This window comes from Typopeltis vanoorti, chromosome 1 (genome assembly GCF_054136105.1).
Source record: "Typopeltis vanoorti isolate ZY-2024b chromosome 1, IOZ_Tvanoo_1.0, whole genome shotgun sequence".
NCBI classification, from domain to species: domain Eukaryota; kingdom Metazoa; phylum Arthropoda; class Arachnida; order Uropygi; family Thelyphonidae; genus Typopeltis; species Typopeltis vanoorti.
Window position 1 is genome coordinate 65,520,196 of NC_143549.1, and position 15,010 is coordinate 65,535,205.

Below are 15,010 nucleotides of genomic sequence, written 5' to 3' on the forward strand. Positions count from 1 at the left end.
CCATAGCCATAGGAATCCTTAGAAATCTAAAATCATATGGTTTTTTTTTAAATAAATATTTTATTTTAAATTCTTAAATTTAAATTTAATTAAGTGTTAGTGCTATTTCAAAGTAATAAGGATGGCAGCATAAATATTCCTGAAATGAAGAATACCACCATGATAACCTCACACAGAATAACTGCTTCTCCATACAATGATGAAGCATTATTCAGGGATCGAGCGTAAACTCAGTTTCAATAATTTCTATTCAAGGCAAATAGGAAACAGTTATCTATTCAGTTCATTCCAGACAGTTCTGGAAATTAATTCTCTGAAAGAATGGGAAACAATAATGTAGTATAATAATCATGTTTTTCACAATCAACTTTCATTATAGTGAACTCTCAGAGACCACAGAAATAGTTTATAGTAGTGGAAGAATTTCTGCAGTGAATTCCTTTAAAATAGCATTTTAAAGGAAATCACATTTTAAAGAAAACTTTAAACTGTGATTTCAAAGGGACCTTCAGCAGTTTCTTACTGTAAGCAAGTTTACAACACTATTTGTTATACTGAGCTAGTTACTATATTGAATACAACTCAGATTATTACAGTCTAATAAGAAACATATCTATCATACCTTAAATTCATTCACATTTCCAGCATTCCCAACACATTCTAGCAATGCATTTATTCAACACTCTCTCTCTCTGTGAAATAAAAAAAAAAAAAAAAAAAAAAAAAAGCTACCTTTCACTCCTCTCTTCGTAATACTTTTACACAACTTACAGGAATGACTTTTCCTTGTTCCCCCTCTCACTCGAAAATCTTTTTTTTTATAACTCCCTCACTAACTTAATTATATAACTCTTAAATGTTAGTACATCATCAATTTTATAAGCTGCTGGTTTAATGCCAAACATACCAAACTTTTGTTAAGCTTTGATACTAAAATATCAATTATAGTATACCTATAATTGATATATAGCATATTAATAGTTTACTGTATACTACTAAACTCTAGCTGTCTTATCTTAAGATATCTGAAAGGACTGTTTTTTTTTTGTTGTTGTTGTTTTGTTTTTTTCCTTATATATTTCATACATAAATACATAAATATTCATAAATTCATATAAGAATATTTCAAAAATACATATAAAATTCAAAAATACATAAATTCATACATACATAAATACATATTTCATAGCCACTGCTATGAAATATATATTTTATATATATCACAATGCATGTTTTTCATCTAAAAACAAAACAATTATTTTACCAAGACATAAATAATAAACTTGGCTCAAATTCAGAACTCATGTAAAGTAATCAAGACATATATGAACAAACCTGAAAGAAGACATTATGAAATGTTGTAAGTACTGACTCCAGAAGCTCCAAGCCAAATGTTCTGGTCATCTCAGTGAGTCCAGTAAGCCAAAATGGTTGATCAGCATTAACTAATTGAACCAAATCCTAATTCAAAAAAATAAAAATAGCTATACAGAATATTTTTGCCTCAGTTTTAATTTTTTTAAACTCTAAATCATAAGAGATTTCTGATTACTGATGAGTAAGAGATAATAACAGTGACAAAGAGTAACCATTTTTGTTTGTGCTTCTCCAAATGTGACTATCAAAGCTGTATTAATCTCAAGTATCTGCAGAGTGTAATCAAAACTCAAAGTGTAATCAATATACTTGTTTGGATATATTTCTATATTAGATATGTTCTTTAACACATTTTGTGTCAGTATGAATGACTTCAGAGTTCATCACATGCTACGATATCATGAATGTATTTGAGGTAGTTAAGATTTCTTAGAAAATGTAAAATATAAATCTGAATATTGCCAACAGCACACAAAAAGATGAAATCTTGGAGATCATAATTCAAATCCTTGTGCATCTGAAACATTAACTTCAAGATTTTAATAACATTCATCTCATTTAAATACTTTTTCTCTGATTGGCAGACAATTAGTGGAGATGTATACCTGTGTACAATTTATTGCCTGTTCTCTTGGAGTACATCCCCAATCTCCTAATTTTGGATTTGGATGCAACTGCAGTTATCGATTTACATTAATTCTCAACACTACAGAATATTTATGTTATTTACCTCAGTTATAGTAACTACATATACTATTTGTACTTGCCATATGGACAACTGAAAAAAATGGATGTTCAAAAGATGAAAACACGTATATAAAGTTAAATCTTGAAATTTATAAGAATTTCAATAATTTTTCCTTTCCTTTAGTGTTATACAGTGATCAGCATTCGTTTTAGACAAATCATGGACTCTACAACTGTGTTATAAATAATAATTTTCCCGAAGTTTCAACCTTCATATTAAGATCATCATTTAGAGTATACATATATTTACAGAGACAAGCTAAATTACATTTCACACAGTATGCTAAAGAGAACGATTTGATCAATTCAGAAAACCAATGGACATATTTGAATTTCTCTGCAGCGAACAAAAACAGCAAACCACAAGCCAGTGATAACAACAACCAACCAGAAGCAAGGTACAACAGGAGCCACCAAATGCCTTCAGCAAACAGTCATGTCATCAACCTATCTAACCAAGCCCTGAACAATGATGAACTCTCGCTACTCAGCAAAGGTTTAAACTTTGTCATAGCACCCAGAATGATTAACAAACTGGATTGTTTGACTACCAGATATTTGGAATATCCTTGAGAGGATTACAGACAACTTGGCTAACCATATCCTTGAAACAAAGAAAGCAAAACTCAAAACTCATACGTAACTGTTCGCTGAAGACTATTGGTGGCTCCTGTTGTCCCTTGCTTCTGGTTGGTTGTTGTTATCACTGGCTTGTGGTTGACTGTTTTCATTCACTGTAGAGAAATTCAAATATGTCCGTTGGAAGTGCCAAATATTGTCGATCTTTAAGTTGAAGAAATTTGGATATGAGTTTTGCTTTCTTTGTTTCAAGGATATGGTTAGTTGTCCATAATCCTCTAACCACACCTTGAACAATGATGAACTCTCGCTACTCAGCAAAGGTTTAAACTTTGCCGTGGCACCCAGAACGATTAACAAAGTTGATTTTATTTACCATACTGAAAGAAGCTTAAGATTTATCCCAACTACCATAGCAGATAAAATATGTTTCAAAACCTCTAACATTTTAAATTTAAATTATACAAAAACAATAACTAGCAACCTAACGAAATCTGAATCGACAGCAGTGAAATCACTAAAATTAAATCCTGACATTGAAATTACTAGAGCCAATAAAGGCAGAGCCACAGTTATTCTAAATCGAACTACATATTTGGAAAAAATGAATTTAATAGTCTCGGACAACAACACCTATCAACTTGTTAACTATGATCCTACTCATCAAATAAAAAAGAAAATGGAGAAACTACTTAAATCAGTCACTACATAGCCCGAAGATAAAGTTAAAAAATTACTTCCACACTACACTCATTCTCCGAGAATTTATGGTCTATCAAAGATTCACAAACAAAACACACCACTCTGACCAATAGCCAAGGGTATAGACAACCCCAGTTATCACCTAGCCAAAAAACTAGCGTCAACACTCTTGGAGTTGGTAGGTCATTCCCCCCCGTATATTAAAAACACACAACACTTTGTAAACAAAATCAAAGACATCACACTGGAAAAAGATGATTTATCAGTCAGTTTTGAGGTCTCTTCACAAATGTCCCAATCAATGACATAATCCTTCTATTACAGGACAAATTCCCTCTTGATACCACAGTGCTCTTTTGCGAATGTACTACGTTCTGGCTATTTTGTGTGGCAAAACACTTTTTGCTATATGGACATATTGCTAACTTTTACATGGAATATTTTGAGCAATGTGCTCTAGATTCCTCTCCTTCAAAACCCAAAGTCTGACTTAGATACGTTGACAATGTTTTTCCTATCTAGCTCTATGACTGCCAGACATTAGACACTTTCCTCAGCCACCTAAACAAACAACACAATGCATACAATTCACAATTGAGATTGAAAAGCAGAACAAACTTCCATTTCTAGATACACTTGTCACACTTCTTCCTTCTGGTAGTATTTCCTTCACTGTTTACTGGAAACCGACACATACTGGCCAATATATACAAATAAACTCCTACCACCACCACCACCCAACACATAAACTAGGTGTCATTAATACACTAAAATACAGGGCTTTGAAGATTTGCTCCAATAAACGAGCATTTAAAGATGAATTAAAAGTTATCAGCAATACCTTCCTAAAAATGGTTACAGCAAAAATACTATCAACAAAATTCTGTACAAGACCTCACTTAAAAACAAAAAATAAACGCGACTACTATAAAACTGTAACCATTAAAGGGATATCAGGTAAAATAAACAGAATACTACAGAAATACAACCTTAAAGCAACCTTTAAACCTCCTGAAAAATTAAAGAACTTACTCAACTCATTCAAGGATCCACTCCTTCCGCTGGCCCACCCTGGAGTATACCGTATTCATTGCACCTGTAATTTGCCCTATATAGGGGGAACAAAGTGCACAATTCTTATCAGAAGAAGGGAACATAAACGACACATTAAATATAATAACTATGGGCAAGCTGGTCTTTCTTATAATGCCCTAAACACTTTACGTAGAATCGACTGGAAAAGCATCTGCAGCTTATATCATATGCAGTATATGCACCAAAACATGGTATGAACATAAATTTAAGGAGGCCTGTAAGATTCTTATCAATCACCCTAATCTTAACAATAATGATGGTCTAAAAATCCCAAACATATGGAAGGCATATATTTTACCCAATTAACCTTTCTCCCTAAGAGTTAATTATAAATAGGACCATAGGTAATCCAGGATCCTAAATCTAATATATCAATTGTCATATGTTAAATTAGAACATCATTTTACTGTAACATAACTATCTATATGAAAGAATATTTCTCTGATGTCGTCTTAAATAGAATATAACTTTGATGTAGTTAATTTATTTTATTTCATTTATTTATTGTAATTTTTTTTAATATTTTCGCTAGAGGTCAGGCCAGTAGAATAACAGTTGATCAAATCATTTGTCTCTTTAGCATAATGTGTGAAATGTAATTTAGCTTGTCTCTGTATATATATATATATGTGTATAATCCAAATGATGATCTTCATATGAAGGTCAAAACGTCAGGGAATTAAAAATTATTATTTATAACACAGGTTGTAGAGTCCATAATTTATCAAAAATGAATTCAATAATTTTGGTTTATTTAATTTTCTGAATTAGTTACTAGTATACAGTAATAGCTCTTTGTCATAAAGTAATTCTTCTTACTTCATTAACAACAGTCTGGTAACTATTATTAATGCTACTTAACTTACACATGGTTAAGAACTGCAAACACTCTTCTGGCTGGTTTGCTTTTTTGCAGCACAAAAATCCAGAGTTTCTGGACGGAAAAATCGAACTGGTTGCATATGTGGTGGGCTACATCTCGCAGCCGCGATAATTCGAATTTGGAGCGCAATAATTGGAATTTTGGTATCAAATTATAAACCGGGATAAATCAAGAATCGCGATAATCGAAACCGCAATAATTGAGGTATTCCTGTACTTCAGCCTCGCAAATGAGAAAAAAAAGTTAAGGAAAAAATAAAACTTAGAATCGGGTTGAATTTGAAGACCTGCATATTATATTCTCAAAAATATAAAAGAAGAAAGAACAGAATGTAACAAAGAACAGCAATAGAGGGGAATAAACAAAGCGAGAGAGAGAGAGAGAGACAGGGACAAAAATATTTTAAGAGTTTACAGTTGAGAAGAGACACGGCCTTTTAAGGAGTGCAGAAAACCAACTAAGGATTCAGGGAAAAATCAGGAAAAAGGAATGAGTAACTATAGTATTCAACACTAAACACAAAAATCTCTTCATACATGGCAGACAGTTTCAACTACAGTGAAAACATGGAAAGACATGGAAAACATGTGAAGACATGGAAAAGCATAAAAATGGAGAAATGACCAATGAAACTTAATTGTGTGTATGCCCCAGAGTAGGTTTCTTCTACTAAAGAAGAAGAAATCTGAGTCATTTAGAGAAGACAACTGACATGGCACATGAAGAAAAGTTGGTCTCCATTAAAAATCAACATAATTCAGAGTAGAAAATGAATATCATTGTCAATTTCCTGATATGCAGAATTCAGAGGTAGGGCAGGGGAGTACACAATACCAATGACTGTACATGATTAAGTTTACATTATTAGTAATCTCTATCTAAAAACAATTTTCCTACCAATTATTTAACACTTGTCAGCACCCAAATACTATGATATCTTATATTTCTGTCTTCTAGGGTCTTCTACTGTATCTTTTCCCTACAATCTTGGTATCAAAAACTTGCTTTGCTAACCATTCCTCTTGCATTCTGTTTAAGAGACCATACCACCTGAGATTAGCTCTTCTCACATATTCCTAAATGCTGCCTTCCTAATATTTTTATTTTTAAAGTGATTCTACCACTGATGCCATCTGTTCACCCCCATAATTTTTTCCCAATACTTTCACATATATGGACTTTGATCAAATGTTTTATTTCTAATCACTCTCAGACCCATAAGCTAAAATTGGCTTGAATGTTATCTTATACACCGATAGTGTTTTGGCTGATTTTTTCAAAAATTTATTCAAATACTCTCCACCATGCCAGCTTTGCTTATTCTGTTGTCTTTTTCCATATTTAATTTGCCATATTTACCTGAATAACCAAAATATTTTACTTGATCTATAAGTTCACCATCAAGATTGAGGTAGATGAACTGGAGGTACTCAATACACCGAAAAATATCAATGTGAAATCAACAGTGGGCCTGGATGGTATATCAGCTCGTGTGCTATGAGAATGTGCAAGTGGAATGGCAGTACCTCTAATGAAGATGTTTAAGTCTAAGCTCTGACAAGATTCTAAGTGAGTGGAAAGAAAGCAAGATAGTTCCATAAAGGCAGCTCCAAGACAGAAGTAGCAAATTACAGACTGATTAGTATCTCTCAACTGGCAGTACTGGAAAAGTTGATTAAAGGTAAAATTCAGGAATGGTGGAGAGGAATAATATGTTCTATAAGGGGCGGCACAGCTTTGTAAATAGTAGATCCTGCCTTAGTGATTTATTCGCATTTTGTAATAAGGTGACAGCAGAACTGAATAGAGGAAACAGCTACACTATGATACTGCTGGACTTTGCAAAGACATTTGACAAAATACCACATGGAAAATGATTACATAAGTTGAAGCAAATGGGAATGAATATGAGGTTGGTAGCATGGATAGGGGGGATGGCTGATAAACAGACATCAGAGGGTGGTATGTGGTGGAGTGGAATCAAGGTTAATTAGGGTACTAATGAAGTGTCCCAGGGCTCTGTACTAGGACAACTACTCTTTAATTTGTACATTAATGATATAGCAGAAGGGGGATATAGTGGAAACAGTTGTTTGCTGATGATGATGCAAAATTGGGGAGGGCAATAGCTGATAAAGATGACTTAAATAAATTGGCAGTGTAAGAACAATGGCTGTCGATTTAATGTAAAATGCAAGGCAAAATGCACTTTGAGATGAAAAGGTTACATACTTCATATCATATCGATGGTACTAGATTACAGGAAATTGGCTAGGGATCTGGATTTGTTTGGGACTAGGAGGTGGTGGAGAGGATGTAGAGACGAGTGATCAAGCTTGCGACAGGTCTGTGGAATATTTCCTATGAGAATAGCTTGAAGTTGTGTGGGTTGCAGAGTTTAGCTGAGAGGAGAAGAGGGGATATGAGAAAACTTATAAGTTACTAAAGGGATTGTATAAGATTAACACAAAAGAAATTTTTCAATACATGAAGAGAAATGGGAAAACAAGGAGTCACACTTGGAAATTGTCTAAGAGTGTGGTTAATAAGGGTGTGCAGACTAGGTTCTTTACTTGGAGAGTGGTAAATGATTGGAATGGATTGCCAGAGGTGGTTGTAAATACCCAAACAGTGAATAAATTTAAGGAGATGTATGATAGGTATTGTGTTAATGGATAGCGTGGGTCTCCTGTGAATAAATAATAATATCACTGTTCTACCACTTCATGTTTCTTTTAGCAATCTTCCAAAGTAAGTACTCCAGACATTAAAAATATTTTCAGTTTTCTTATCATCTATCTGATCTGATTCCTTTCACAGTGCTCTGTCCTCAATCTTAAAACTTCAACAGACTGCGAAATGTTTTACACCTCCATGATATTTGTATGGAGTGCATAAGGGTCAAAGCTGTAGAACTAAGAGGAGACCTCCACATAGCCTTTAAAGGAATGCGGAGAACCAACCAAGGCTTCTCACCTATTGTCCAATCCTCACATTCTCGTGGTGCACCCTGTTGGTTATCTACCTAGATACTGAATGAATGAGGATGGGCCGGAAATTTGGGATTTACCGACCAAATTGTATTCTTAGTGGCTTAAACCAAAATACAAAATGATGATACAACATGACAAAATTTCATACCGGCTGCGGCGTCGCCGGTTAAACAAGGCCCCCGTAGTTTTCGCCAGGGAACCAGGGCGAACAGCGAAAAGTCAGCTACTGGAACAAATCTGAAAACACACCCCAACTCAACATCACCAGAGTTAAAGATTGGTACTATCAACAAAAGAAGCCTGAATGGCAAAGAAATGCAGTTAGCTGAGGAAATAGATAAGTACCAGATCGACATAATAGGGGTGACTGAAACAAAAAAGAAAAAAACTGGTGAGATCTTTCTGAGCAATAAATACAAAATCTTATATTCAGGCAATGACAATCAAGGAAAAGATGGAATAGCCATAGTATTCAACACTAAATAAGAGGCTAATCTTCTTGAATGGCAGGCAATTTCAAGTAGGGTGATGTGGGCAAATATCAGAATGGGGAATTAGACAATGAGACTTATTTGTGCCTATGGTCCCACAGAAGGTTCTGCTAAGGGAGAAGTGGAGGAATGTTTTGAGACTTTAGGGAAAGCAACTGATGCAATGAAAAATGAAAAGTTGGTCCTTGTTGGGGATCTAAATAGCAGAGTAGGAAATGATTGGCAGACATACAAAAATGTTTTGGGAAAATTTTGAGAAAAGAGCAAAGCTAATAATAATGGCAAATACTTGTTGGATTTCTGCTCAGGACGTGGAATGGTTATTACTAACACCATGTTGTTCCAACATAAAAATGTGCACAAATTCACATGGTGAGAAGAGGCAAGGAATAAGAAAAGTCTCATTCACTATGTTATTGTTGTTTTCTCCCTGGTGCAGGACACCAGAGTGTACAGAGGATTACAAATTGGAAGTGATCACTATTTAGTCTTGACCAGGATAAAAGTGAATTTCATATTGAAAAGAATAACATGTAAGAAAGTTTTAAAGCAAATAAAAGTTGAGCAGCTCTCAGATGTAAACTGTAGACTAAAATACACAAACATTATTGAAGAAAAAATGAGAGTTTGAGAACAGGAACCAAACCTTGGAGATTCAGTGGAAAGCCTTGAAGAAAACCCTGATTGATTCAGACAGAGAGGCATGTGGTAAGGTTGTCTGCAAAAATAGAAATATCAGAACTCCATGGTGGACACAGGAAGCTAAACAGGCAGTGAAGGAAAAGAAGAAAGCATATCAAATGTTCCTGGCAAATAAGTCAGCTTCTACTCTTAGAGAATACAGAGACAAATGTAAGAAAGTGAAACACTACGTAAAACTAGCTAAACAAAAGTCTTGGGAGGACTTTGGCAAGAACATAGAAAATAAATATCAAGAAGGTGATAAGATACTCTGGAAGTTGTTGAAGAAGCTTAGAAATGGAGGAAAGAGTGCTGTAAAGAGTGCTATAAGAGGCTAATCTTCTTGAATGGCAAGCAATTTCAAGTAGGGTGATGTGGGCAAATATCAGAATGGGGAACTGGACAATGAGACTTATTTGTGCCTATGGTCCCACAGAAGGTTCTGCTAAGGGAGAAGTGGAGGAATGTTTTGAGACTTTAGGAAAAGCAACTGATACAATGAAAAATGAAAAGTTGGTCCTTGTTGGGGATCTAAATAGCAGAGTAGGAAATGATTGGCAGACATACAAAAATGTTTTGGGAAAATTTGGAGAAAAGAGCAAAGTCAATAATAATGGCAAATACTTGTTGGATTTCTGCTCAGGACGTGGACTGGTTATTACTAACACCATGTTCCAACTTAAAAATGTGCACAAATTCACATGGTGAGAAGAGGCAAGGAATAAGAAAAGTCTCATTCACTATGTTATTGTTGTTTTCTCCCTGGTGCAGGACACCAGAGTGTACAGAGGATTAGAAATTGGAAGTGATCACTATTTAGTCTTGACCAGGATAAAATTTAATTTCATATTGAAAAGAATAACATGTAAGAAAGTTTTAAAGCAAATAAAAGTTGAGCAGCTCTCAGATGTAAACTGTAGACTAAAATACACAAACATTATTGAAGAAAAAATGAGAGTTTGAGAACAGGAACCAAACCTTGGAGATTCAGTGGAAAGCCTTGAAGAAAACCCTGATTGATTCAGCAAGTGAGGCATGTGGTAAGGTTGTCTGCAAAAATAGAAATATCAGAACTCCATGGTGGACACAGGAATCTAAAGAGGCAGTGAAGGAAAAGAAGAAAGCATATCAAATGTTCCTGGCAAATAAGTCAGCTTCTGCTCTTAGAGAATACAGAGACAAATGTAAGAAAGTGAAAAACTACGTAAAACTAGCTAAACAAAAAAGGACTTTGGCAAGAATATAGAAAATAAATATCAAGAAGGTGATAAGATATTCTGGAAGTTGTTGAAGAAGCTTAGAAATGGAGGAAAGAGTGCTGTAAAAGGAATTAAAGATGATAAAGGTGACATGAAAATGGGAGAAAAAAATATATTCTTGAAGTATGGCGTAATTACTTCGAAAAATTGCTAAATGAAACAAGCAGTGAGAGCAGTGGTAAAAAACACTCAACAGGCATACAGTCAGGAATACATATCCATACTTGAAATAGAAAAAGTCATCAAAGGCTTAAAATGTTGAAAGGCAGCAGGAGTAGATGATATTCGACCAGAAATACTGAAGTATGGTGGTATAAAAGTCTTACAGTGGCTGTACTGTGTAGTTCAGAAGGCCTGGACAGAGGAATGAATTCCCAATGATTGGAGTAGAGATCTCATAGTAATTATTGAGTTACTGAGTGTTCCTGGTAAGATGTATGCAAGTATACTTGAGAAACGGTTGAGAAGAATTGTGGAAGAAAAGCTTGGTGAAGAACAAGCTGGATTCAGGCCAAATAGAGGCTGTCAGAATGAGATCTTCACTTTACGACAAATAGTTGAGAAATCATGAGAATATAACAAAGATCTGTATTTAAGTTCTGTCGATCTGGAAAAGGGCATATGACAAGGTGCCAAGAGAGAGAAGCTATTCAATACACTACAGTTATACGGTGCCAATGGGGTATTATATCAAGCAAATACTTTGTCTTTATTTGAGTTGTAAGTCAGCAGTTAGAATTGAAGGAAGTGCAGGAAGATGGTTTAATGTTAAATCTGGTGTGAGACAAGGATGTGCATTATTCCCTCTGTTATTCATTATCTATATGATGAATAACAAATTCATCATATAGATAATATGATGAATTTGTTATTCATCATATTATCTATCAAAATGATATCAAAATTGGAGATATTAATGTCGGCTCTTTGCTTTATGCGGACAATGTTATACTTCTAAATAAAACTTCTAAATAGACAATGAAAATAGGCAGAATCATTGAAAATGTGAACTGCATTGTGAATGGAAAACCTGTGGATCAAGTAAAACATTTCAGCTACTTAGGCATGATTTTTAGTAAAGATGACAGAATAGATAACAAACAACAAAGTTGGTATGGTAGGAAGTCAATTGAATAAATATCATATGGAATAATGAGAGAAATTAGTCGGAACACTAAATTAGCTGTATACAAGACAGTGTTCAAACCAGTTTTAACTTATGGATCTGAGAGCTGGGTCAGAAGTAAAACACTTGACCAAAGACTAGAGACCGCAGATATGAGAGTCCCGAGAAAGATTAGAGGTGTGCAGATGACATCAAGCGCAATATCATATTAAAAATGAGGATATTAGGAAAGAACTAGACATTGTCAGCATCCAGGAATGCATTAACAGAGCTAATCAGGTGGTATGGTCACTTAAACAGAATAGGCGAGGAAAGATTAGCAAAACAAGCGTTCTCTGCCAGGTTGGCAGAAAAAAGACCCAGAGGAAGACCAAGATATAGGTGGTTTGATACGTTCAAAGTGCCTTAGACGATAGAAATATAAGATCTGATAATGTTGGAGTCTTGACTAGTAACAGACTGATATGGAGGAAAATTGTAGATAGGAAGTTAGTAATGATGTAAATTTTTCATGTAGTACTATCATAACCTGTACACCCCTTGAGGGTACATGGCAGGAATTTGATGATGATATTTGTATTTCATATTATTCCAAAGTCCTCATAAATAATTTGTTTAGTTACTTTTACAAAGAACTTAACACCGTTACACTTTTCTCTGTATCTTCTCTTGTGGCATCTGCAAACTTAATTGCTAGGAAGTTTTGATATGCTTTACCTTCTTGCATCTAGTATGGCATTCTGATGATTTTTCTATTCTTGTAAACAATGCCTTCCTAGAATCAGCCAATGTTGTTTTCACAGTCTGCCCCACTGACACTCCGAGCTCTGGTCCTAGTTTTAACTCTCTCATTTTCTTTTGAATGATATTTGAATAGTTGAGTCTACAGTTAACTTCTAAAATCTGCTCAACATTAATTTTAAAAAAAATAAATAAATTTCTTGCATTTTTTTTTCTTGCATAATATTTATTTTTACTGCTTAAAACTAATGACAACTTCAAATTTCAAATTCCCTATGTATTCTATCCTGAACCAGCATGAAAATATCTTTATCAGCAATAAATATAGCATAGTCAATAAAACTATTATTTTTTCTTCTCTCCATGTAAAATCGTGTCTATCTTTATGTTGAAACATAAAGATGGCAGCCACAGTACACATGCTGCTCAGCTGTCATTTTTTTTTTTAGTAGATATTAGCAAAATTGTTATATGTATTTTGTGGTATTTTGTATATTTTTGATTGTGTAGTTAAGTCAGGTTGTTTAGTCAACTATTATTAACAGTATACTTTTCAGAATAATTTTTCGGTTTGCACCAATACGTACAAGAAAATGGTAACCAAGACATTGATATTGACTGATATCAACGAGCAGGATTTAGTGCAATGTTTAATGTATTCATTGCCGAGAGTGAATAGTTTCTGATATGAGAGTAATAATGGTGAAAATATTTGTCGGAAATGTTTCATAAGTGAGTATAAGAAATGCAAATCAGGAAAGAATGAAGTGACTGATAATAAGGATATAAGGCAGGATTGTCAAAGTGTTATGGAGAATGTAGCAGAAGTAGTGAATGATAGTGTACAAAATATGAATAAGAGTTTGAAGGAAGTGGTTGAAAGTAATAATGTGAATGATGAGATGCTAGTGCAGAAAGAAATTGCATGCTTACGTGGACTCCTTCACAGGACAAAACATGGGCTTGAACAACTGGAGAAATGATTGGCATGTGGTACAGAAAGATAGAGAAGGAAATAAAGACAAAATATTCTGGAGGCTATTGAAAAAGCTTAGAAGTGAAGGAAAAAGTACTGGGAAAGGAATCAGAGATGATAAAAATGACATGAAAATTGAAGATAAAGATATTCTAGATGTCTAGAGTAATTACTTTGAAAGAATGCTAAATGAAACAAGCAGTGTCAGTATGATAGTAGAAAATTCCCATCAGAAATGCAATCAGAAATACATATCCGTACTTGAAGTACAAAAAGTCATCAAAAATCTGAAAAGACAACTGGAATAGATGAAATTTGGCCAGAAATGTTCAAATGTGGAGGTATAAAAATTTTACAGTCGCTGCATTGCATAATTCAGAAGGCATGGTCAGAGGATCAAATTCCAGATGATTGCAGCAGAGTTCTCATAGTACCCATCTATAGAAAGGGAAATAAACCTGAATGTGAGAATTACAGAAGTATTTCCCTACTGAATATTCCTGGTAAGATTTATGCAAGTATACTTGAGAAATGGCTAAGAAAAAATTGTGGAAAGGAAGCTTGGTGAAGAACAAGCAGGATTCAAGCCAAATAGAGGTTGTCAGAATCAGACAAACTGAAGGAGGTACAGGAAGATGGTTTGAGGTAAAATCAGGTGTGTGTGTGACAAGGGAGAACAACTATTATTCATTATCTATATCGATCATATTATGAAGGAAAGTGGTATTAAATATGATATCAAATTTGATGTTAATCTTAGCTCTTTACTTTATGCAGTACTCTTTACTTTATACACCTGTATAAAGTAATGAGTACTGTATCCTGAATGGTGAACCTATTGACCAAGTAAAACATTTCAACTATTTAGGTATAATAATTAGCAAAGATGATAAATCAAATATGGAAATAAATAAAAGATGCCAAGAAATTATATTCTTGGTTTCATCCTTTATCCAAGTGCAAGCAAAGTTTGCATGTGAAGTCACTTCACAACTGACCCACTTGTACACTAGTGGCCAAAATTGTGGAAACCTTTTGGAAAAAGTGTATTCTTGAGGTTTGATGGCTCATAACATGACTTTTTTTTTGGTGTAATACCATAAAATTATATATCAATTGAAAGATAATTTAATCAAGAATGTAATGCAACAAAGTTTGTTCAATTATCTGTATTCCATGAAAAGTTATAGCCAAATAACCAGAAAAAAAAAGCACAACTTGCTTAGGTTGATATGAAGTAGCTTTCCTTCATTTGAATGTAGCCAATGAGTATGAATGTTTAGAGAGCCAATCAGGTGTCATCTTGTTCTGGCAATGAGCCATAAGGTCACAGTAGGATTCAGCTATTGATGTCATGTAT

General features: G+C 34.2%; 1 protein-coding gene across 1 annotated transcript in view; it reads right to left on the reverse strand.

The window, feature by feature from the left end:
• The window catches only part of mon2 (Mon2 homolog, regulator of endosome-to-Golgi trafficking), a 749,535-nt gene that overhangs the window by 540,884 nt on the left and 193,641 nt on the right, over positions 1 to 15,010 (reverse strand). Inside the window, exon 8 of the mRNA XM_090397718.1 lies at positions 1,336 to 1,461. Within this exon, the coding sequence (XP_090253844.1) occupies positions 1,336 to 1,461 (126 nt within the window). The remainder of the gene's footprint in view (positions 1 to 1,335; positions 1,462 to 15,010) is intronic.